The sequence below is a fragment of the Hakea prostrata genome, chromosome 8 (assembly GCF_041222555.1).
Source record: "Hakea prostrata isolate BN-2017 chromosome 8, UWA_Hpros_2, whole genome shotgun sequence".
In the NCBI taxonomy this organism is placed as follows: Eukaryota; Viridiplantae; Streptophyta; class Magnoliopsida; order Proteales; family Proteaceae; genus Hakea; species Hakea prostrata.
In genome coordinates, this window is record NC_142607.1 from 7,642,030 (window position 1) to 7,667,056 (window position 25,027).

At 36.9% G+C, this 25,027-nt stretch overlaps 1 protein-coding gene across 1 annotated transcript; it reads left to right on the forward strand.

The window, feature by feature from the left end:
• The first annotated feature begins 1,556 nt into the window (after positions 1-1,556).
• PTEN1 (Calcium/lipid-binding (CaLB) phosphatase) lies at positions 1,557-23,964 on the forward strand. The gene is made up of 8 exons (XM_089166357.1): positions 1,557-1,859; positions 3,590-3,899; positions 11,408-11,584; positions 12,341-12,454; positions 12,955-13,143; positions 22,519-22,755; positions 22,839-22,940; positions 23,638-23,964. Exons 2-8 carry the CDS (start codon positions 3,612-3,614, stop codon positions 23,767-23,769), a joined length of 1,239 nt encoding a protein of 412 aa, XP_089022483.1. The 5' UTR covers positions 1,557-1,859; positions 3,590-3,611; the 3' UTR covers positions 23,770-23,964.
• The last annotated feature ends 1,063 nt before the right edge of the window (positions 23,965-25,027 follow it).

Below are 25,027 nucleotides of genomic sequence, written 5' to 3' on the forward strand. Positions count from 1 at the left end.
ATCACCAACAATAGATAGCTTCATTGCAAGACATGAACAAAACCTGCAACAATGGCCCTCAGAAGCATTCACTAAAAATTCTTTCTACTGACCAATAGAAGTTTTGTTTGCTATCACTCGGGTATCCCTCGGCCTTATAATGAAAGTCATTGAGTCTTGAAAATATCACGTGTTACCTTACAAAGATTGTCAGGGTAAACAAATAAAATAATTTTTTAAGTGCCACCCCCTGAGTTAGGCTCTAAAATTAGTGCCACCTCATGAGTTATCGATTGTCAATTAGACCCTCTAGAGTGAAAATATATTAGTGACATCCCTCATCATTAAAAAATCACAGTTAAATGCCGAACTATCCTTGGCTAAAAAAATATTTTTCTAAAACCCCAAACTACCCTTGGCTAAAAAATATTTTTTTATTTTAAACCCTAAATTACTATAATCACCCTAACAGTTAAAATACTGGATTACCCTCAATTAAAATAATTGTTAAAAACCAAAACAGCATAGTTAAAACCCAAATTACTTTAATTATTAAAAGCCCATTTAAAAAAAAATAAATTCTCAAACAATTAAAAAAAACCCAAAATAATAGTACATGTTTAATTTTATCAACATACCCTTTCTTTTTTAATTACATTTTTAATTTTATTTGATAGTAGTAAGTGTTTTTTTAATTTTTTGATAAAAAAAAAAAAAAAAAAAAAAGGTATATTGGGCTTTTAATAATTAAAAATAATTTAGGTTTTAACTATGGTGTTTTGGTTTTTAATAATTATATCAATTGAGGATAATTTAGTATTTTAACTGTTAAAGTGATTACGGTAATTTAGGGTTTAAAATAAAAAAAAAAAATTTAGCCAAGGGTATTTTGGGGTTTTAGAAAAATATTTAACGGTAAAAGTTAAATTTAATCGAAAAAGTTAACGGAAGGGAGGTGTTTGATATATTTGCTAGGTAAGAGGGGAGGTATGTGATATTATCCAACTAAAAGGGGGTGTAAGTGTTATTTGTCCAGCTAAGAGGGGAGGTAATTGATATTTACTTATCTTCATAAAACTTCAGAGATATAGTTCATGGGTAGTGTTTTCAATCTTAGAAATATAGGGGTAATATTGAAAAGAGATAAAAACTAACTGAGACTGACGGAGTTAGTAGTAGAGACTCTAATTGATAAATTGGATAATTCAGAGAGGATTCTGGGAGTAACGTTAGTATTAGTGAGTAACTTGGGAGTAACATTAGTATTAGTGAGTAACTCAGGGGTAGCACTGAAATTTTCCCAAAAATGGGGGAAAACACACTTTCCTCAGGACTGGCGACTGCATTACCGCTGTGAGTCTATAACTAAAAACGGATATAACGGTTTTTTAAAGTTCCCTACTACGTGAGCGGCAAAGTTCTCGTCCAATAAATCCGTACTTGACGAATGTTTTCAATTGATACTAATCTAACGGTCTTCGAGGTGTACTTCATTAAGGAATATACTGGTATTTATTCCATTGCCACCATTTACAGAGCCACAAATACCAGTTGCTCCGTTTGCTTCGGCTATTTGTTCTCCAAAGTTAGGGCTGTAAAATGGAACTCAAACTCACACCAAATTTAGCAGAAAACAAATCTAAAGTCGTTTTAATGCTGTCAACCGGAATACGGACATGGCTACCTCGTTTCTCCGAGGTTGCCAATTGCTTTGTACAGAGATTGCTAGCGTTTTCTAGGGTTCCCTTGCTCCTTCCCAATTTTCAAATTTTGGTTTCAGAGCAAACAGGTACCCTAGAAATCACGCTTGTTGCACTGCAAAGGATTCCTTATTCTGTTTTTTTGTCATTCTGCACCGGATTCTATGTTCAGCTCTTCTGGTACGTTTCTAATCCTTTGCCTCATCGTTTTTATTCTCATTTTCTATGTTTGTGGCAGTAAGTCGGGTATCAAATTCTGGATGATTATTTTGCTTGTTTAATAGGTAATATCTTAAATTACTCGGTTAAATGGAGCCTAGAACTCTAATTTTCGGATGATTTAGGTGTTCTGTTCATGATTTGAATTTCAATCATAGTTTTGCCCTCACAAAATTAGAATCAGGATTAAGGAATAATGATGACCTTCAGTACTGAAGATCATAATATAAATTTTGAGGATGTTATTCATTCTTCTCACATGGGCAAGTCATTTTCCTCACTCTAAATCAACGTTATGTGAAAGAGAAAATGGAGGAACAAGGAAAAGAGTATTCTGGAGTATGAGTTAGTCGCTTCTCCAACTTCCATAAATTGTTTGGAAGATAGTACTCATGACCAAATTCTGATCCTATGATCATGAATCAATGGGGCCAAAGTTGTCAAGGCGTCCATGCAGATTCTTTGGGGTCTAAGGTGACTGTTCCTATAGTGGGATGAGAATTGAATCAGGTTTGGCCCTTAAGATTTTAATTATAAATAAGCAAATATCCCATATTTGCATCCAAATAAAATTCTAAAAGAATAAAAAGTCATTACCTCCAGCACCCTAAAAAAAATTGGTTTTCTGGTGGTGGGTTAAAATCTTTTACATTTCTCATGCTGGGGTTTTTCTTAAATATAAAAGTTGCATTGATCTTGATATGGTAAAACATTTCTCTAAACAAAATAGTAGTACTACATTCATGCACGCCAAATAAGGTTTGCTTAGAACACAATTCTTTCAATATAAACCAGATTTAAGCAATCTAGGATTTGTTGAAAAGCTGGTTTTATTCTTTACCTAATAGAAAATGAATCATACGACAACATCAATGGCCTGATCCCTACTTAATGGAAAATGTATCATCTAAAGATTAAATCATTTGGCCAGTGAAACTTCTTAAGAAAAAAGAACATTTCCCTAAGGGCAGTTTAGTTACTTATTTGATAAAAGGGATTTTCTAACATATATGAACCAAATGTAAGTTTTAATTGTTTCAAACTTTCAATGACTTGCTTCATTAGTTCTGCTGTCTCTATTTCTGTGTTGATTTCTGATGACTTGATGTGAAATGCCATTTTTATGACTTAGTTTGATTTTTGATCAACTTTTTTGGTGAAATGATTTTTGATGACTTGATGTTGATTTTTGATGACATAAGGTATATACTGTAGCATAATAAATAATTCTAGAAAATAGGGGAAATAAAAAATAATTCTTGGGCGCCTTGTCGTCTAAGATCCTATGTTCCTGTCCACCACCTTCAGCTCCTCTCTGACAATTATGAATGAGGCACATGGAAAGTGAATCAAAAGACCTAGAATTTGAGTATAATTAAAACTTGGTACATGGAAATGCATTCTTAAAGGATGCTGAATTTGCAAAAAAACAAGAAGACCAGCTAATTGCAGTCGGCCTAAAATGGTCCTTGAGAAAAGAGGTGGGAAAGGCATGCCCTAGCTCAGGCTTCATTGCAAAATCCATTTAGCTGAGAAAAGGCTATGTTTTTGTTGTTTAAAAGAACTTTAATATGACTCTTCTTTTCCCCACTTCATAAGGAACACAATATTGGGATCTTAAAATTTATATCATCAAAAGATCCAGACCTGAAATCCTGAATTTATGATTATTTTCCATTACTTTTATATAGGTAACCTTTCAAAGCAGCCAAAATGGGGTTGAAAATATCAAAACAAGTGCCGCCAAAAGTTGGCGACCTAGGAACACTCCATGGCCGTTATCATGCTCTACATTTTTTCAGCAGAAGTTTTTGCCTTCGTCATCTGGTGTCTCAGAAAAGGAGACGAATGCTTGTTGGAGGCTATGACCTTGACATGTCATACATCACGGATCGCATACTGGCAATGTCATTTCCTGCACAACGTGTGCGTGCAATGTACCGGAATCCTCTTTGGCAAGTCAAGGATGTGCTAGACATGAGACATTTGGGACACTACAAGGTAGGTCTAATCATTGTACTCTTCCATGTATTCAATTTTCCTTCCACTGCTATTCGGTTGATTTGTTTTATAATAATATCATGATCGCTATTACATGCCTATATGCAGTTCTCTCAAGGTATCATTGAGTCATACATGGTAAACATATCTGGTGGTCCTCAAATCCAGTTGCTCAGAGCCCAATTTACGATTTTATTTTGATAGTGATGGTCCACGAAACTTAGCAGACGTATCTATTTAAGACCAACTCATGATTATTTATCAAAAAATGAAATGTTTATTCATAATTGGCTCCTTTGGTTTCCCTATTATGAATTAATATACTGTCCTTGGCATTACTATGCTCACTGAAGCAGTTCAATTCACTATTTTTTTCACTTGCAAATGCTTCTCCCAAGTTGGATTACAGGAAAATCTTGTGAAAATTGAAAGGATTTATACCAAATCCCTTTACTTTTTTCTCTCTGTCTTCTAGTGGGGGTCTCCTTTATCTCCTCCCCCTCCTCCCTCCAGTTCTCCCTAGTCTTTTTCCCTTATCTTTTAAGCTCTAACTACCCTTTCCCTTCCCAAGTCTCTTTCTCTCCTCTCTGTCCTCCTCTGTCTCCTCATTCCCTGCAGCACCCTCTCCCCTGCTGCATCTCGTTCATTCCTGAGTTTTCACACTAAAAGATGCTAGAGGCAAATTTCCAATGCACTAACAACCAAATTTTGCCATGTTATAAGCAATGAGAAGTGGAGTTGCTCAGATAGACCAACTTCCATCACAATCCTTTTTTCTGCTGAGTTCAAAGGAACCTCCTATTAGACCAAAAGCAGTGGATATTGCTCTTTTCTCATGCAAGACTTTAAGTGTTGCAAGCAATCCTTTAATCATACTTTCCTGAAAGACATAAAATCTGCAGACTCATATCCAAGGAAGCCACGGAATCAGTTTTCCTTGATGCAGCCCCAATTTAATAAGGGCCCTTCCTTCTGAGATCTTTTAAGAGACCACCTGATATGGGGTGGATAGGTTTGGTGGGGGAAAAGGTCAAGTTAGGGCTTTGGGTTAATAACCATACATTCTTAAATGATATTCAGAATATCAAGGATATATAGGTAGGGATATGATCTCTCAAGTTCTGTTGGGTTTACATGGTTAAATTAGAAGATATGAAGGTTATTGTTTTGGGGTTTGAGGAAGTAAGAACTTAGAAAATATTTATATCTTGATATGGGATAGGGTCAAACTAGGATATAAGATCAAATTAGGATCTAAGGTCACCTGGGTTGGGGGATGATGTACCTGAAGTGTGGGACAAGTTTAACAGTTAGATTGGTGCAGATCTGACCTCAAATAGATGTAGGATGTCAGTAGTGCCTGAATGGAGCCTTGAGGATGGATACTCAGATGGAAAATGAGGGATGAATTCTGCTCTTCAACCAGTCGCAGGTGTCTAGGATTGATTTCACCTTTAGACCCCTTCTCAGACTTGGATCTTCAATTTCTAATTGACAGGACCAGAACTTACTAACAAACACAAGGCATTATTCAAAGAGAAACCCTCTTGTTGAATATTTAGTCTGTTATCTCCCCATTGGATGGATGGGTCTATTTATACATTATATGCTAGGATCCTAATCTAATTTGGACTCTAAGTTGTACTCTAACTTGAAATTAGAAACTAACTGTTCTACTCTGACTTAAGACTCTTAAAACTGAAATATAGCACAAGCAAAGACTAGTCTGCCCTTATAACTTAAGTCAGGCTGAATTTACATTAATTAAAGGCAACTAATTAAACTATTTTCGTACTTAGCTTGGGCACTAAACTTTTGGACCCATAGAATATGCCCATGACCACATAAACATATTATATAAAGCCCAACACACATAACTGTCAACCCTAGGTTGATTTTACAGATTTTAGGCCAGTATAATGTTGGATCTGCATTACTCCTGCTACAATGACTGACATGAATTCAGCATCGCTCTTGGAGGGTTGTTGTCTTCGTTCATGAAAACATTCTAGACCACCCATTGTGACAATAAGTGAGTCTGCTACCAAAATAGAAGTGCCATAAAATTTTCTCCCATTGCAAATTCTTTTTATCATCCACAGTTTTTTCAACCTCTCTGGTTTCCTTGACAGCAGAATCCACAAGGCACAGGAGTTTTGGGCATGTGCTTTGGTTTAGGCCAAGGTATGGGGGTACTGCAATGAGGAAGGATACCTAGTTTCTCCACTGAATTTTGAGGATGAATTGAAACTAGCAGCGGATGATGATTGATGTGTGGCCTCAATTGAATGAGGTCAGTTCTTCTGAGATCTTGTAAAGGATCAGCGCAAAACCAGATCTGCTGTAGAGGGGTATTTTGGGCATTTCCACTTGTTGGATTTAAACAGAATTTTAAGGGATTGGTATGTAGGTCCTAAAGAGGCTATGTTGTGAAAATTAACAAAATATGGTGGCTAATTTGAGAGTTCTAAATTGGTGGGAGTTTTGAATCCTAGTAGGATTTCTTTGGTTGATGGGACTAGAGGACTTGAATGGAGCTGCAACTTGGGGGAGATGTAGATCTACTATGGGGGAAAGATGCCTCCAAGTTTGAGTCAATTCCAATGGTCAAATTGGCGTAGAATTGAGTCAGAAAATTTTGGTGTCTTAAGGGAATGCGCAAATTCAAGAAAAACAAAATAAAAAGGTGAGATGAAAGGAGCATTGGAGATTGCTGGCTTATCAAATACTCAGAAGAAAAACCTCGTGTGAGCTGTGATGATGGAGGGCAGAACAAAAGGCAGGCTAAATCACAGCCATATAGGAATCTCAGTTCGACTTCACTAGAGACCCTTTCACTCGAGCACCTGGAGATACCTTGCCACTGCAGGTGCATGTTCTTCTCTCAGAACAAAAAACAATTGGCTGCATCAGCTGATTTTATTAATAATCTAAACCTGTGAACTATTACATGCATATGGGCTTATTTATAGCCTTACGATTGTATTCCTAGTTGTACTCAACTAGGAAGTAGAATTGAAATATAACACTAGTAATAAGTATTAGCATAATAATGACTATTTAATTAATGTGTATCAAGTCCCTGATAAGGTCTATTTAATAAATATATATTGCTCTTAATGGACCTAACTTAATCTAAACTAAATAAATAACCTATTTTCATACTTGGCCTTGACAGTTAACTTATGGGCCCAAACAATAGGCCCATGACCACAAACATATGAAATAAAGATCAACCATCTCATCTTCTAGTTCAGATAGTTGGATCAATCATCTGCAGACAAGATAGCATGAGAATCTTATATTGGGAAGTGCAAGATCAACCTTGTCGTAGTACTGCCTCACAGAGATACAAAGGGAGGATGATGCTGGGGATGCAGCCAACCTGCGAAGTTGAACACAACACTGACTTCGGCCAGGTTCTTCCATCAATCTCCTTGCCCTTGCAACACTCCTTGTTCTGTAAACCAGTCTCTGGTTGATCTGATCGAACCCTGGATATGTGAGACCCTAGCCTGGGAGGAATGAATTTTCCCTTGGCGCTTCATGTGACAGACATTTGCAGTCCCTCTCCCTCTAATCTAACCCTATCTCGCTCGCCCAGGCCTGCCAGCACAATAAGATAATGAGGGAACCAATCTGCTTGCTTGTGCAGGCTGATTGGTTATCAGCTAGGTGCGCGATTAGAATATGTTTGCTTCAAGTGACTTGATTCTTTGTTCTTTGACAGTCCTAACAAATCACTCGAACTCTGCCCTTTGCTTTGCCCCAAGATGCGAAGAAATCCCCAACATATATAGGGTTTTGGGGAAGGGGGAGAGGCAAAGGGAAGCTGGAGTTAGAGAGGAAGAAGGAAAGACATCAGGCACAATTGTCCTTTAATAGTGATTTTGCATGTGTTTCTTCTCCAATACCAACAGCGAAGGCGTCGTGAAGGTATCAACATTAGTATGAAGTGAACTGCATCACTAGCATAAAACAACAACAATAAGCCTTGTCCCAACTAAATGGGGTCGGCTACATGGATTTTTGCCCTCCAATTAGTTCTGTTTGAGGCCATGCTAGATACAAGGCCTAAGCTATACATATCCTTTCTCACCACTTCTCCTAAGGTTATCTTTGGTCTACCCCAAGCTCTTCTAGTTCCTTCAATATGGATTATATCACTTCTCCGTACATGGGCATATAGGTCTTCATTGAACGTGGCCGTGCCACCTCAAACGACTTTCTCGAAGCTTATCACTTATGGGAGCAACTCCCAGACCAACTCTAATATGATTATTTCTTATCTTATCCATCCTAGTTTTGCCACTCATCCATATTAGCATCCTCATTTTTGCTACATTGAGTTTATCTATATGATTCTTTTTAACAGCCCAACACTCTACACCTTACATTATAGCTGGTCGAACAACAGTCCTATAAAATTTTCCCTTAAGCTTTAATGGAATACGCCGATCACATAAGACCCCGGACTCACCTCTCCACTTCATCCACCCTATTTTAAATCTTTGGGAAACCTCATCCTCTAAATCACCTCTTTTACTTATGATTGAACCTAGCCACCTAGGTACCTAAAACAATCACTCTGAGGAATCTCTTTATCGTCAAGTATCACCACCTCATCATCTGCCCGATCATGACATAAGTTACAAACTAGATATTTTGTCTTCGATCTACTAATTTTAAAGCCTTTTGATTCCAAAGCTACTCTCCATGATTCAAATTTGGTATTAATCCCCACTTGGGTCTCATCAATCAACACAATATCATCCACAAAAAGCATACACCAGGGGATCTCATCTTGAATGTCTTTGGTTAATTCATCCATTATTAGTGCAAATAATGGGCTTAAAGTTGACCCTTGATGTAGCCAACTGTTATCGGGAATTCATTACTTTATCCCCCCACTGTTTTAACACTAGTCACCGAACCATCATACATATCCTTAACTATATCTACATATTTACTTGCAATACTTCTTTTCTCTAGTACTTGCCAAATTAATGCTCTAAGGACTCTATCATAAGCTTTTTCTAGGCCAATAAATACCATATGAAGGTCTTTCCTACAATCTCTATACCTTTCCATAAGTCTCCTAATTAGGTAAATAGCCTCCGTTGTAGATCTTCCCGGCAAAAACCCAAATTGGTTCTCCGTAACTGTAGTAAAGTGTCTCAAACGGGTTTCAATTATTCTCTCCCATAATTTCATCATATGGCTCATCAATTTAATGCCCCTATAGTTATTGCAACTTTGAATATCTCCTTTATTTTTGTAAATTGGAACCACGACGCTTCTCCTCCATTCATCTGGCATTTTCCCTGTGCTCATTATCTTATTAAACAACTTAATCAACCAAACTAGTCCATGGGTTCCTAAGTTCTTCCATACTTCAATTGGGATTTCATCAGGATCTTGTGTCTTGCCGAGTTTCATCCTCCTTAAAGCTTATTTTACTTCGGACATCGAAATTCTACGTATATAAGTTCGGACATTGGTGCCTTGGTGAAAGGTGTAATCGTCTGAATCATAAGTGCTTGAAGAATGCTCATTTAGTAAACTAGAGAAATAGGTTTCCCATCTTTTCTTAATGTTCTCACAAACTAATACTTTACCATCTCCATTTTTAATACATCTAACATGATCAAGATCTCTACTCTTCCAATCCCTCATCTTAGCTATCTTATAAATAGATTTTCCCCCTTCCTTCGTGCCCAACTTATTGTATAACTCTGCATACTTCTTTTCCCTTGCATTTCCCGCAATTTTCTTAGCTTCATTTCTATCGAACCTATACCTTTGAAGATCCTCAACATCTTTAGTTCTTTGCCATGTCTTAAAAATAGTTTTTTTATTCCTAATGGCAGCTTGAACCTCACTATCCCACCACCACGTCTCTCTATAAGAATGGAACTTTCCTTTTGATTCACCTAAGACATCTTTAGCCACCTTCTTAATACACATAGCCATCTCATTCCACATTGCATTGGTATCCCCTTTAAAATCCCATTTTTCTTGTTTGACTACTTCATTAATGAAGGTTTTCGAGCACTCTCCTTTCAAATTCCACCATCTTATTCTGGGATAGTTTACCTTGGACCTTTTATGTGTTCTTGGGACTAAGCACATATCCAAGACCACAGGTCTATGTTTTGCAGTTAAGCTTTCCCCCGGTATCACCTTGCAATCCTTGCATAACAATCTATTAGTCCTTCTAGTTAGGAAGAAATCTATTTGGCTTCTATGCTGTCCACTTTTGAAGGTATTTAAATGCTCCTCTCTCTTTTTTAAGTAAGTATTTATAATAGATAGATCAAAAGCAGTAGCAAAATCTAAAATTGAAATCCCCTCCTCATTCCTTTCTCCAAAACCATATCCTCAATGTACACTCTCATATCCTCTTTGATCTTTTCCAATATGTCCATTTAAATCACCTCCTATGATAATCTTTTCTCCTTGACGAATTCCTTGCATTAATTCATCCATATTTTCCCAAAATTCTAGCTTTAGACTTTCATCTAATCCTACTTGAGGTGCATATGCACAAATTATATTTACGAATTCTTTCTCCATTACAAGCTTGATAGCAATAATCCTATCACCCACTCTCTTAACATCCACCACATCATCTTTTATATCTTTATCCACTATTATACCCACTCCATTTTTATTTGTTTTATCCCCAGTATACCAAAGTTTAAAGTCATCCAACTCTTTGGCTTTTTTACCCTTCCATCTAGTCTCTTGAATGCAAACTACATTAATCCTTCTTCTCCTCATAACATCTATCAATTCTAAGCTCTTACCAGTTAAAGATCCTATGTTTCAAGATGCCAATCTAATCCTACGTTTATGGACTAGCTTCTTTACCCGCACTCGTCCACGGCGCGGGAACCCTTGCCTACTTATCACCGCATCCGGGCGCCGATGTGACACGTCGCTTATAGGGGACGCCCTAGCTAAACCTTGCCCACTTATCACTACACCCTGGCCATAGTGTAGTGCGTCGCTTCTTTTGTCGGGGAATGCCCTAGCATAACTTTTATCATATAAGGTAGAATCCATGAAAAAAAGGTTTGGCTAGATTTTTTTTCCGGTGCCGGCTGCCGACCTGACGCACCAACCCTCCTCCTTTACCCGGGATTGGGACCGGCAGCAAAACACTAGCGGAGTTAATTGCATCACTAGCATAGTGATTTGAATATTTCCCATCAATATAAATTGCAGTTATTCTTGATTTTTACCAAGAAGAGTTTTGAAAATGTTAGACTTATTAATTGGTGGAATTAAATGCTGAAACATAACTTCATTATATTTCTATTCAAGTATGTTATTATATATTTTCTAGCCCTAGTTTCAACTGAGCAGACCTGTTCATTTTATCTAATTACCTTATTTTGTCTGATGCCTTTCGCTTTTGTGTTCCAATATTCAGTGAGAAGCATGTATAAGTTTCATTTTTTCTTACATGTTGTGTAATTGTTGGTTTTATTTCTGTCGTGTAGATTTATAACTTATGTGTAGAAGAAAATTATGATCCATCACACTTCCACGGGCGAGTGGAAGTTCTCCCATTTGATGACAACCATGTCCCACCTCTCCAAATGATCAAGATCCTCTGTGAAAGTGTACATGAATGGCTTTCTGTTGATCCACAGAATGTTGCGGTCATACATTGCATGGTACGCTTGAAACATCTTACTTTGCATGTACGTTGTTTGCAGAAGTAAATTGTTATACCGCATAATTTTTATGCCTCAGTACATATTTTATCATTTGAGGCTTTTATTAGCTTATCTTTGTTAGCTACACTAGTCATGTCTCATGCACATGTGTTTTGGAATCATGATACATAGTTTGCTTTTTTACATTACTTTGATTCAAGTTTTCAACCAACCATGGTATTGATTCTGAATCAGCTAAAATAAATGGGTTTTAGTCCTCTCTCTCTCTCTCTTTTTCTTTTTTGGGACAAAGGGTTTTGAGTCCTGTAAAATAGAGTTGAATCACATTTTATCGAGCAGTTATTAGATTTTAGGGCCCTGACATCATCTTCTGTTGCTGACAGATTGTTCTTTCTCTGTAGTAATCTCATATTTTTTTTAAAGTTTCTGTATGCCTGTAAACAAGAGTGTGTACCCAGTTCACAAGGCTCCTGCCATTGTGGTGCCTGGGGTGGGTCATAAGTATGAACCCGTACCCCTGCTTCACAGAGGAACTGTTTCCCATCACTCGAACCTGTTTTAGTCACAATGAAGCAACCCTTACCATGGCACCGGCCACCAAGGTCCCCACCCTCTTAAGTTTTTGTATACTTGCAATAGTAATATTTTGAAAAGAAAATAGTTCATAACTCCTCAACTTTGGATGATCAGTTGCTAATTACTTTTGCAGTTTCAACATAATCATGAAGTTTGTGCAATTTATCTTTTTTGCAGGCAGGCAAAGGTCGGACTGGCTTAATGGTATGTGCTTACCTAGTTTATAGTGGCATGTCAGCAGAAGAAGCTTTTCAGTTATATGCACATAAAAGAACTACCAATAATGAAGGAGTAAGTGTTTTAATGTACATGCAACAATGCCTTCACAAATGGCAACAGTGTACATGATAGAGTTTGCATAGGATGGTTAAGAGGTTAGAAGAATTTGTAGGTTGATAGTTGGTTCATTGGGATGAATAAGGATGAAACTTGGATAACAGGAAACTGATTTTGGTGACTGATTGTTGAAACTCTGACAATATGCCTGATTCTTAGGGTGGGGGGATTGTGTGTATAGGAAGTTAACTTCCCTTTGTGCTGACATCATATATATTTTCTATTTCTTTTGTTCATTATTATGACTTTCTTATGTTCAACTATGAGAGCAAATTGAACTGAAAATGTAGTAGAGGTGAATGAGATCTCTTTTAAGTGTCTTAAGTGGGTCAGTTGGAGTTCAGTAGGCCTGTCATCTTTAATACTAAAAGAAGAATTTCAGAAAAACTGAACAAACATATAACTTTTAGTAGTTATTTATGTGAAAGTATATAATCATTCTATTCCCTTAACAGGTTTCAATACCAAGTCAGCGTCGCTATGTTGGTTACTGGTCTAAAATAGTTTCTTTTCCAAGGGGAGTCGATAATGGGCCTCCTGAAGTGAACTTACCTCAAACTTGTAGCCGGGAATTACGGCGAATCCGACTTTATGATGCTGTTAACACCAATTCAGTTTTCTTTGTGGTCTCAGAGTTGCAGGAAGTAAGTTGTCTCAAACTTTCTTAATCAGATGTCTACTTTACATGTTTTCCTTTATCATTTTTTCCTGTGTGTATTCGTGTGTTTGGGGTGGGGGTAAGGGTTGTGTGGACAAGCCATAAGGGGGTGTGGAGCAGGGGTAGGGGCTGAAAAAATAGCAACATACTTCAGACTAGTAGTGTGTCTATAGGTTATGTAACTTGAATAAACAATATGACTTGGTCAAGCACTTGGCTGCGTTTATATTGTCCAAGCTCCTAAACATTATGTGACTTTTTTTTTCCATAGGAAAAAGGTCCCTTTGTGTTTCAGGCATCCAAGCTTGGCTGGCAGACCTATTTCCTCTACTCATTTGTGCAGGGTTTGTTTTGCCATTGTTGATCACCAGTTCTTAACTAGGCCACTTGCCAATTTTTGTGCACTCAATCATTTCACACCATGTTTTTGCTTTTCCCTAGCGTAACCTTTTACAAAAATATTAATTTTTTGGATTGTTTTGGAAAGAATTACTCGACACATGAAACTGAGTAATCTGGGTTATATGCTTGGAAATTTCCCGTGCCAATTGCCTCGTAGCAGGAAATAGATCCACTCAGCCAAGTTTAGATGCATGTAAAACCACTGAACTGTGTGCCCTTTGTCGTGTAATGGTAACATCATTAATTCTAGCTTAATTTCCTCTTCTTCTAATCGGGTCTACTTCTGTTTTCTTTTTTTATCCTGTTACATTTTTTATATTTATCCTGTCATGTTTGAATAAAATGGATTCTGAATTTACATGGGTTGTAGTCATTGTTTTTCTAACATATGGTCGACTCATCTTGGCAAGGAAGTTTGACCTGCTTTTCTGTTTACTGACCATCTTAAGTGTTATATGCTTTCTGTAGTTCATTGATCAAGAGAAAATGATTATAATTCAAACATTATTTGTGTAACAATAATAAACTTGAATTAATACTTTGTCATAAGAAAGAAGGAAGAGAATAAAGAACACAACTCACAGTTTAGTAATGGACAGAATGCACAGACCATGGGTGGGATATTGTATGTATATTGAATAACAGAAACAAATTGTAACAGGACAGAGTCCATCCCTAGAACCAACACACCCATAGAACCTCCCATTACGATAAGTGTAAGCAACTTCACTCATAATTATATATTGAAAAGTACTCACATATTTAACATATCAATAGACCAATTGGACACTCCCCCTCAAGTTGGAGCAGGACATGCATTTCAAAAGAAAGCTTTGGTAATTATGTCTCCAAGTTAATTAATCAGGCTGACAAAATCAGTTTCTTTACTATCGCATCTTGAACAAAATGACACTCCACTTCAGAATACTTAGTCTTCTGATGAAAAATAGAATAAGCAATGTAAGTAGTCACCTGAATATTATAGAAAATGTTTACAGATTTGCTGACCAAAAACCCAAGCTCCTGCTCAAAGATTGAGTCACATCAACTCAATTACAACGTAAGCTATTAATCAATACTTATCTTTAACACTAGAATGGACTACTGTAGTTTGTTTTATACTCCTACATGTGACAAGATGTCCCCCAAAAAAGATTTAATATCTGATCATGTCGCTAACCAATCAAAAATAAAATCCTATACTAATCTAGCTAGCCTAAAGTACGGGGTTGAACTATGGGGAACTAAAAGGCTAAGTTACTAAGATTGAATTCAACAAAACTAAATTTAAATTAAATCTATTAATTAATGCAAAAACTTGAACTATGAATACGTGAAGATCTTTGGGATTTCGAATCCCCAATGCTTTTCACTAACCGATAGAACTCTAAGCTTCAAAGCAAATGATGGTATTTCCTAGATATGCTCTATCTTCGCAAGACTATCGTCCTTCGCCGAAGCTTGGCATGCTTAGTTTGCTTAGTTATAGAACATCTTTGGCCAGACTCAAACACAATCAACTAGAAAATATAGAACAATCAAATTAATGAAATAAACAATAGTTCATCTACATCCCAAAGAAAAGGAACTAGCTACTCATTATAACAAAATTCATAAAACAAATAAAGATGAAATTTAGAGAGAGAGAGAGAGTTGTGGTCTTCTTCTTGAGCAATGAGAGAGAGATGAGAGCCATGATCCATGTTCACCGTCTCCTCCTTTTCTCTGTGGCTGGCTTTTCTTTTATGTAATCCCGCACACAATGAATTTGTTCTTTTTACCTGTCAATTCGACCTTTATTTGTTTGGATTCTAGAAAAACTCAAAACTAGAAAGTTTTAGATATTTTCGTTATCTTTCCATATCATCTTGAATCACCGCAATCCAAGTTCATGTGAGAGAGATATGTCCAAAATACTCAAGTTGGGTCTGTTTACCCGATTTTCAGATCTTATTACCAATTTTTTTCCTTGGACCTCCACCTGCTTCTAATTTGGCTAAGATTCATGCTCTTTTGCATTAATTAAGTTGGATCTCACTCTTCATAATTTCTTGGGGAGCAAGATTGAATCCCATGTTTTTATTTTAATTAAAATCCTTTAATATATTTGTCAACTTTGCTCCACATTATCTGTAATAACCAAAATCACCTTATTCCTGAAAAAGAAACAAAATTACTCAATTAATTCTCTTTTAATTAACTGAGTATGGGAAATTAAATCAAATAAATAATGATAAATGCATGCTTATCAATATCCGCAGGTTGCACTTCTCATCACCATCAATACCAAGCCAATCAGCATTTTGCCACCTTCTCGTGAGTCTAGGGTACCGCCTACCTAATGATAATCCTAGGGCCTCACATCCTTCCGCCACCCTGTCGCCACGCTTATAGGGCCCTTCCCTAACCCCCACCTCCTTTTTTGGCCATTCTAGGTTTGTGCCTCATCTCTCTGATGTTATTCTCTTGGTGGTGAGCACTTTTTCTCGCACCATGTGTTCTTTATACCCATTGATGGTGTGATTCCTTCCTTATGAAGGATCTGGGATCTATTTGACTTTGTTTTTTCGGATCAGCACTGTGTCTATGAATCTGCTACTACCGCTTCTACTAGTTCGTCTACTTTGGAGGAGGCTCCACTTATTCATGAGCGTGATTTTTCCTCTTTCTAGATGAACTTTGTTAAACTCAATGGGACAAATCATCCGAGATGGTCTCATTCTATTGCACTTGCAGTGGGTGCTTGTGGTCTTCCCAATCAACTTTATGGTACAAAAATACAAAGCCTACAACATTTGATCGGCTTAAGAAAATTGAGAAGTTGATGAATGCATTGTCACTGGTTTTCTGCTAAACTCTATTAAACTTGCTATGCTGAGAGCTATCTTCTTCTTCCTAATGTTGCTACTATTTGGAAAGCTGCCAAGGATATGTATTCCAAGGTATGTAACAATGCACAATGCTTCAAGATTAGGAGAAAAATTGTTAGATACAATAGAAGGATCTTGCCTCTCTCAATATTGCAATACTTTACATGGGTATTATCAGACATCCGATTTTTATGGGAAATTTAAACCTACTTGTGCAACAGATGATGTAGCCTATCAAAATTGGGAAGATAAGTTCCTTAGTTATGTGTTGACTTTTTGTTGGGTCTCAATGTGGAGCATAATCAGATTCATGCCTAGGTTCTATCCTGTGAGCCTTTCCCTTCGTTGGATCAAGCATATGCTTAGTTAATATTGAAGAAAGCTAAACAAATGCTATGGTTCACACTATTCCAGTAGAGAGGTCAACTTTGGTTGTTGGATCTAAAGGATCTCCCCAAGGTATAGCTTCTCTTATCTCTCAGAATCGCGGTATTAGTTCTGCTTTCCCTTCTTATGCTCCTATCAAGTGTGATTACTATGAGCGTGAATGACAAACTCTGGGAAAATGCTGGAAACTTCATAGATGCCCACCTACTTTCGTTGGAGGAGGTTGTACTACTGGATTTGGTGGGACTTCACAAGTAGTAGCCAATTAGGGCAATCTAGAGGACTCTGACACCTCTTTTTTCTGATAACTCCAACATCTCCGTTAGTTGATTAACAGGCCTGAGTTGTCTTCTTCTACGTAGATGTCTAGTGCTAGTGTGGCTTCTGCCGCGGTTACCCCTTCTGAGCCTCTGTCCACCTCAAGTTTTTTTTTGGTCGCCATAGTATATCCTCGTGTCCTTCCTCATGGATTATTTACTCTGGCGCAACTGATCACATAACTAGTTGACATTCTTTATTTCATTCTTATTCTATTGTTTCTCCTAATTATACCATTTTCAAGTTCTCTAGTTTCTAGAAAATGAACCAATAATTTTTTCACCATCCTTACAGTTATCTTTTGTTTTGCATGTTCCCGATTTTTCTACCAACCTTTTGTTCATTAGTAGCCTTATTCGGGACCTAAATTGCAAAATAACTTTCTTTCCCTCTTATTGTGTATTTCAGGACTTGGAAACGAGACATACGATTGGCAATGATAAACATGCTCGGGGGTTCTACTTGCTATACTATTCTCCATCGGCATTGGCTTCGGTCACGTCTTCTAACTCCTTTGCCCTTGCTTTGTCCACTTTGCTTCAGTGGCATTGTTATCTTGGTCACCCTACATTAACTACTTTGACCATACTCTTTCTTGATTTAGATAAAAGATGTGATTTAAATGATTTTCATTATGATGATTGCCTTTTGGCAAAACAAACTAGACATGTTTATCCTATTTCTGATAGTCGCTATAATATTCCTTTCCTGTTAATCATCTGATGGGGGCCTTCCCACTGCATTTCTTCTTCTAAATATCGTTGGTTTGTTACTTTTATTGATTGCGGCACTAGGACCACCTGAATTTATTTGCTACACACAAAAAATGATGTTTTCACTTGCTTTCAAATTTTTCATGGCTTGGTCTAGTAGAGGGATCTTCTTTTATGGACCACGTTGATATGTCTTCAGAGGTCATTGCTTCCCTTGCACATCACTATCCTGATCCATCAATTGTTCCTGTCTGGTCACTCCATCTTCCAATGGAGGAGCATCAATAGGATTTTCGGGTAAATTTCAGTCGGAATATCTAAAAAAGGAATAAGGACTAGAACCTCTTCACTAGCACTCTCCCCTTGAAGAGGTGTAGGGGCAAAAAAGGAATGTGTTTCTGGAACACAACATCCATAGATACAAGCAGGCGACAAGAAGCAAGATGATAACACTTATAACCTTTTTGGGCAGCAGAATAACCAAGGAAAATGCACCGTAACCCACGTGGATCAAGCTTACCATGGAGGTGATGGTTGTAGGCAAAGGTGACACATCCAAATACCTTAGGGGGTACAGTAAAGGCTGTTGTCCTTGAAAGAGCCTCAAGAGGACAGCATTTTTGCAACACTCAGGATGCATTCGATGATGAGACAGGCTGTAGTAAGGATATCATCCCCTAAAAACCAAAGAGGCACACTCATGGTAAACATAAGGGAATGTGCAACCTCAAGAAGGTATTTATTTTTGCATTTGGTAACCCCATTTTGAGGTGGATGTCGACACAACTAGTCTGATGGAGAATCTCACGGTTTGCTAAGTATGAGGGAAATTCCCTACCTCAATATTTAGTCCCATTATCAATGCGTATGATTTTCATTTTTTATTATAGCCTGGGTAATACCCATTTTGTGAAAAAATTTGAAACACAAAAAAACATCACTCTTTTGGTGGAGTCAGTAAACCCATGTGGTTCTAGTGCAACAATCAACAAAGGTAACAACCCACTAAAAATAAAAAATAGAAACAGTACGACATGGACACAATGCATTATAATGAATAATAGAAAAAGGAATACTGTTGCAATTATCTGAAATTGTGTAAGCATGCTTAATCTGTTTGGCTAAAATGCAAGCATCACAATGAAAATCATTTAAGTTACAATGCTTAACTAAAATTAGGAATGGGTTGGGGAAGTTGGCCTAAATGACGATGCCGCTGTAACAAAGTGAAAAGAGCAGGAAGAGTAGAACCGAAGGCCACAGAAAAAGTTGATGGAGACGTGTCTAATAGATAGAGTCCCCCTTGCTATTTACCATGCCAATCGTACACCGTTTCCAACTCCTAAAATACATAGTAAGAAGGGAAAAAGTTACTTTGCAGTTTATATCACGAATAAGATTACTAATGGACAGAAGATTAGCAACAAATTAGCCGATAGGAGAAAATGTGCTCATCACCAAATGAGAAGGGAATGGGATATTGAAAAAAGGTTTTAGAAGGTGAAAGAGATTAGAGGAAGAGGATCGAAGGGCCTAAAGGACTTGTGGTCGGCTTGCGATAGCTCTAAGGACCCTTATAAGAGGATGCAATGGCCTTAGAGGCTATCGCTGCCTAACGGGAGGCTTGGAATGGATGACTTAACAACCCTAGAGGCCTTACAAAGGGAGGCGATAGCTTTTAGAGTCGTCACTAGGTGATGTACAGGCCTACTAGAGGAGGCAACCCCCTGAGAGACCTTGCAATAGGGAAGCAATTGCTCTAAGGCTGTCACTCAATGAAGGGAAGGTTGGCGGGAGGTGACATCACCCCTAAAGGTCTTGCAAAAGGGAGGCAATACCCCTAGGAGTGAACGCATGGAGGATGGAAGGTTGTCGATGGTTTTGCATTAGGAAGAAGAAGAGAGAGAGAGACGGCGGTGCTTAGGGTTTTTTGGTTTTAGGACTTCTCAGATCTGAGGAACAGATTTGTGGCTCATGTTTAGTGATTCAAGAAATCCTGACTTATGTTTAAGTGACATAGCAGGATTTTATTTATATTAGTAATATGAAAAGGAGAAAACAAATATCCCCGATGTGGGACTATTACAATAGAACATCTTAAAGGACAATTCGATCCTTATAAATAATACTACTGCATCAACACACTTGTCAATTGGACACATTTATTCTTGGTCCTGCAAATATTTATCCTAGTGAGTCTATTCCTGTTCCCATTTCTGATCCTTCATTAGACTTACCAAATGTGATGCAAAAGCAACCATAAGCATGTACTCAACACTATTTCAAAATTTATTAGTTATCACCTACCTTTCAAACTTTTGTTATAAGGTCATCTGCAAAGGTTAGACGGGTAAGGTCCTTAGCCAAGGATAGATCTACTCTTTAAGTCTTTCAACAAAGCAACACATCCATTTCACATCCATAGTAGACACGATAAAGCATCTTGGTATTTTGTAGGAGTGTAGTGGGAGGTCGGATGTATAAGAAGAACGTAAGTAGTAATCAAATACGTAACCAAAGATTTCTACATAATAAGAGTGAGGACCTTACCAAAGAGCAAAAGGCAAGTCATACGAGGAACAACCTTTTGGCAAAGACTCAGATAAGAGAGGTGAGAGTTGACAACTGGCAAAAACTGCTCAGGATGGTTAGCGTATACTATAATTACACCCCGAGGGTTTTGGTTTGAATCTTTACCAGGAACGAGTTTAGGAATAGGTGGGGATACATAGGAAGCAAGACATAGGTCAGGAAAAACAATGCTAAAGTAGGAAGTATTCTCAGAAAAAATGTCACGTCAATTGCATAATGGGTGATGTAACATGAGGAGGTGGACAGACACAATTCATCGAATCATGCAGTAGGCCTCATTTATAGAAGGAATCTTTTCACTGACTAATAATTTGACTCTTAACCTGTTAAAGGTCGAAGTATAATCCAGATAAAAATAAAAAATTTGCAACCAGCACTTTGGCACATTGAGGTTTGAAAACTTCAGTATTAGTGAAAAGAAGATGCTACTCATTGAGATCCTCCCACATACCCTTAGAACATAGTAAAGTCATTAACTAGTTTTGCAATCTTAAGAGTGAGCCTTTCAAGTAAATGATATACAATGGACATATTCTAATCTTGAGAATGGCTTTCCTTGAGATTATCTAATACACCCTTGTTCAATATCTAAGAATTAATTTAAGATTTTCTGATGTCCACTCCTTATGCTCAGTAGAAGTTATATCAGGTCGAGATATAGTCAGATAGTATGTCTTTTGTTTTGTAGTTACATAAACTTCAAAGGCCTTTTCTCAGAGGACATGATAGGGAACTCTATTCAGTTTAATGGATGTTATGTGACATTGATATCAAGGTTTAAGGTAGCGTGTATCAATAGCGTATTGATTGGGTTTAAGAGATGTTTCGTTTCATTCCATATCATATCTCAGTTACAAAACAGGTGCAAAATTGCATGGAAATGGTTAAATGACAAAAAAAAAAAGTGTAGCAAATAAGTAGGCACTCCAATACACATAAACATTTACATTAATAATATTATATATTTAATACTAGTGCTTTAATTTGAAGTTGTTAGTTATCAAAAATGAGGTTTCTTACATGTATCACAGTTTCTGATACCACGAACTGTGTTGGGGAGGTTCAAAGCCATATATGGACTCTTCCTTATGTTTCTATGTTCTGTTTGTTTTTCATAAGAAGTTCTTGACTAGATTTATGAAACAAAACACCCCCTGAACAGGTTTTTAACTAAGAACACTTTTTAACTTTCAATATATTTTGCTTCTCATTATTCTTGTAAATTATAGCAAGCAAGATATGCTTCTTTGGTTGCATGTTTAGTATGATTGTTGCCACCTTCAGCTATTGTTATCTGACAATACATTTAGTGGAAACTTTATAACATATTATATTACTCACTAATTAAACAATATACAAGTTTGATAAGTTTCCCACCTAATAGCATACAGTGATCGTTGTTGCTCCATGACAAACCATGTCGTGGGCAAGGGTGGATTGACGTTATAAGAGGATCTCATACAAATATAGTCTTATCTACGTCATTTGTAAAATTTCAACCCAAAGTGAACAAACAAAGTGAATGAAAAGTTTAATCCAGTCCAACTATAAAGTTCCAACAAATTTTTAAGAGAAACAAGCTAAAAAAGAAGCCTAAAGATTGAATTTTTGGAACTAAGGGATGCTGGTTTTCCATCTCCATTGAGTTTTATGAGAAACAAAACCTAGAAACTAACTTTTTAATTAGGGTCAAAACATGCCAACACACGTTGATACATGTCGATAGATAACAATGCATACCGATACATATTGATACACACCGACTAATGAATGGTATAATTGTATTTGTATTAAAAAAAAAGTGAAATTAAATTACAATTGGACCACCAGATCCACACTGATGATTGGTAAGAATTGATACCTGGAGATAACTGATCTTTACACTTAAATAAGAAAGACACAACAATAATGCCCCTCGGCCCTCGGAGAAATGAAGCAATAGTTTAAATTTTAAATCCTAAAATGTTTCTTCTGATTTCTGAATATAATTTATAATCTGTCTCCTCCCTCCCAATCCATTGCTTATCTTTTTTAACTGATGCATAATTGCATGGAGTTTCATTCAATGGTTTGAAACAGATTCCTGGACAAATGTACAGCCCATCCATGGAGGTTGCAAGGAGTTGCTGCAGACCACTTAAGCTAGGATATCAAAGAAGTAGCAGCCCGAGGTATTACCTTTCCTTCGCTGATAATGATGAGGAAGGGAATGAACCAGAAAAGGAAGCACCTCGTGTTGTTGAGCAAATGGACACCGAGAGATCTTTTGTATACCATGAGAATTGTCTTGAATACTATTTTGATAAACCCTTACGAGTAAGTCACCGATTATAATTCACATCTATTATTTTTTGTTTCCATTGTTTAATTTGATTTCATATTGTCAACTTGTTGAAAAGGTTACCGGAGATGTGCGTGTGATCTTCTACCAAAAGTTGATTGGGGGGCGTCTTTTCTATACCTGCTTTAACACAGCCTTCATTACAAACAGTTTGTTACAGGTATCTTTTCTTCTCCACCATGGGCCTTCAACCACTCATGCTTTTTTGGATCCATGCCATAAACAAAAATGGTAGTATATATCAACTCATATAAAACTGGATCAGCATACTTCCAGGAGCATTACTGAAATGCCACCATGTCTCTACCCTGATAGTTGAATGTATAAGAGCATTCAGTAGGTTTGCCTTCTGGTCCACACTCAGACATCTCTAACTTTGTCCCAAACTTGTTTTCATTTTCAACCTCACTCCATGTTTTTATCTTGACTTTGGTTTGCATACATTCAAGTTGGTTTTGTTATTAGTCTGGCAGCCAAGAGGGGTAACAGTGTAACACAGGTTAAAGTGTGACTTAAGTGTTACTTATTCTTTTGTAATCAATTGAGTATGAGTTAGATGGATTTTCTTTTGTCCAACCTCAAGGAGAGCATCTGTATTCTTATCATCTACAATCCTTTCTCCGGGCCCCAAATTATTTATTTGATTTTTTTAATGAAATTGTATTCACATAAACCACACTACAACACTAAAGGTTACAGAATTTTAGGACTGTGGAAATGGCATATATTCAGCACACACCACACCTACACACTCGATGTAAGAATAAACCCATGAAGCCAACTTTATATATATATTTTTTCATTTAGTGGTTCGACATTATTTATTATTAAATTTTAGTACTCTAAAATCCTTGCAGTTCTCTGTGCGAGATTTGGACAAACTTGGGTACAAGGGTAGATCTATATGCGGCTCTACCTTCTGTCTGGAGTTTCTGTTCGGTCCGACTAACTCAAAATATCCAGTCAATTCCCAGTCAATTCCAAATTGATAGTGAAGAGGGAGAAGATTGATCCTGAAGTCGTTGCTGTAGTTTCATTTTCTGCACATAGGTTGGTTTGAAGAGATGTTTTGTTCATTGTATTGGCCATGTGGATTTTGAGAAAGTGGCCCATATACGACCCACAAACTAATTCTGTTGTTTCCCCCATCTTGTTTTTGTTGTTGGAGGAAAGCACCAGCAAAGAGTCTGCAAATAATAACAGCTCTTATGCGTAGATTTCAAAGCAGTCGGCAGAAATTTAAACCTTATTTCTTCATTTTTGATAGATGAAAGAAACTAGTTTCTGTTTTGGTTCTTAATAATGTAAACATAAGACAATTACCTCAATAAAATGTTCTTTTATGTCCTGGAATGCTGTTCATTATAAGCTTTTTTTAGTCTATCTACTTCTTTGTTAATGAGAATAAACCAATACAGCTACCTGAGAGGAATAATGATGCATAGCTCATTGCCACTGACAGAAAGACCTTCCATTGTTTGATGAGGCACAGTTTTGAGTCTCCACAACAGTAACTACCAGAGTATCATTGTTGCAAAGTTTATGTTGGAAATTATAAAAAATGCTTCATCTACAGCCTCCTAACTACCAGACTATTTCAGGTTTTTCTCCCTTTGCACTTGGGATAGCCATGAGGTTGGATCATATGGTATTTGTTGCAAATTGTTCAAATGAATAATTTTATTTTATTACTGTAGAATACATAGTTGGAAAATTACATGTATTAACCCAAAAGCCATATGTTAAGTTTACGAATTTCTTGCAGATCTTGAAAGCAATATTGTACAGAAATAAGGTGGTTTCTCACTTCCTGGAAATTATTAGTAATAGCTCAACTTCCAAGAGCTAACAGTAATCATAAATGAAAAAAGAGATTATATATAATCCCTGGTTGATAACATAATAGTCAAGTAGATTTCTTCCTAATTTGGGAGGCCTAGTAGATAGTCATGTTATGTTAGTGATCATGAATATGTGTCACTACACAAAGTCATAAGACGTGTGAGCTTATATGCTCTGAAATAAAGGTGAAGGAGCTTAAAAAGAGACTATGAAATTACTTATCAATGATATGAAATGATCGAACAAAAAGAAGCTTGACTGAGTGAACACCAATGCCATATGGAATGAGATGATCATTTGTATTAGTTGAAAATCTTATTATTCTAGATAATATGGTTGTGAGATGATGATGCTGAAATAACAATTAACATCAATGAAGTTATTTTCAAACATGGCAGAAGACTA

What these genes read in the sequence shown, in the direction of transcription:
- PTEN1 (XM_089166357.1), top strand. Translation starts at nt 3,612, where the DNA reads ATGGGGTTGAAAATATCAAAACAAGTGCCGCCAAAAGTTGGCGACCTA. An exon ending in GACATTTGGGACACTACAAG is followed by an intron (nt 3,900 to 11,407) that starts GTAGGTCTAATC and finishes TCTGTCGTGTAG; the next exon opens with ATTTATAACTTATGTGTAGA. An exon ending in ATTTTGATAAACCCTTACGA is followed by an intron (nt 22,756 to 22,838) that starts GTAAGTCACCGA and finishes CTTGTTGAAAAG; the next exon opens with GTTACCGGAGATGTGCGTGT.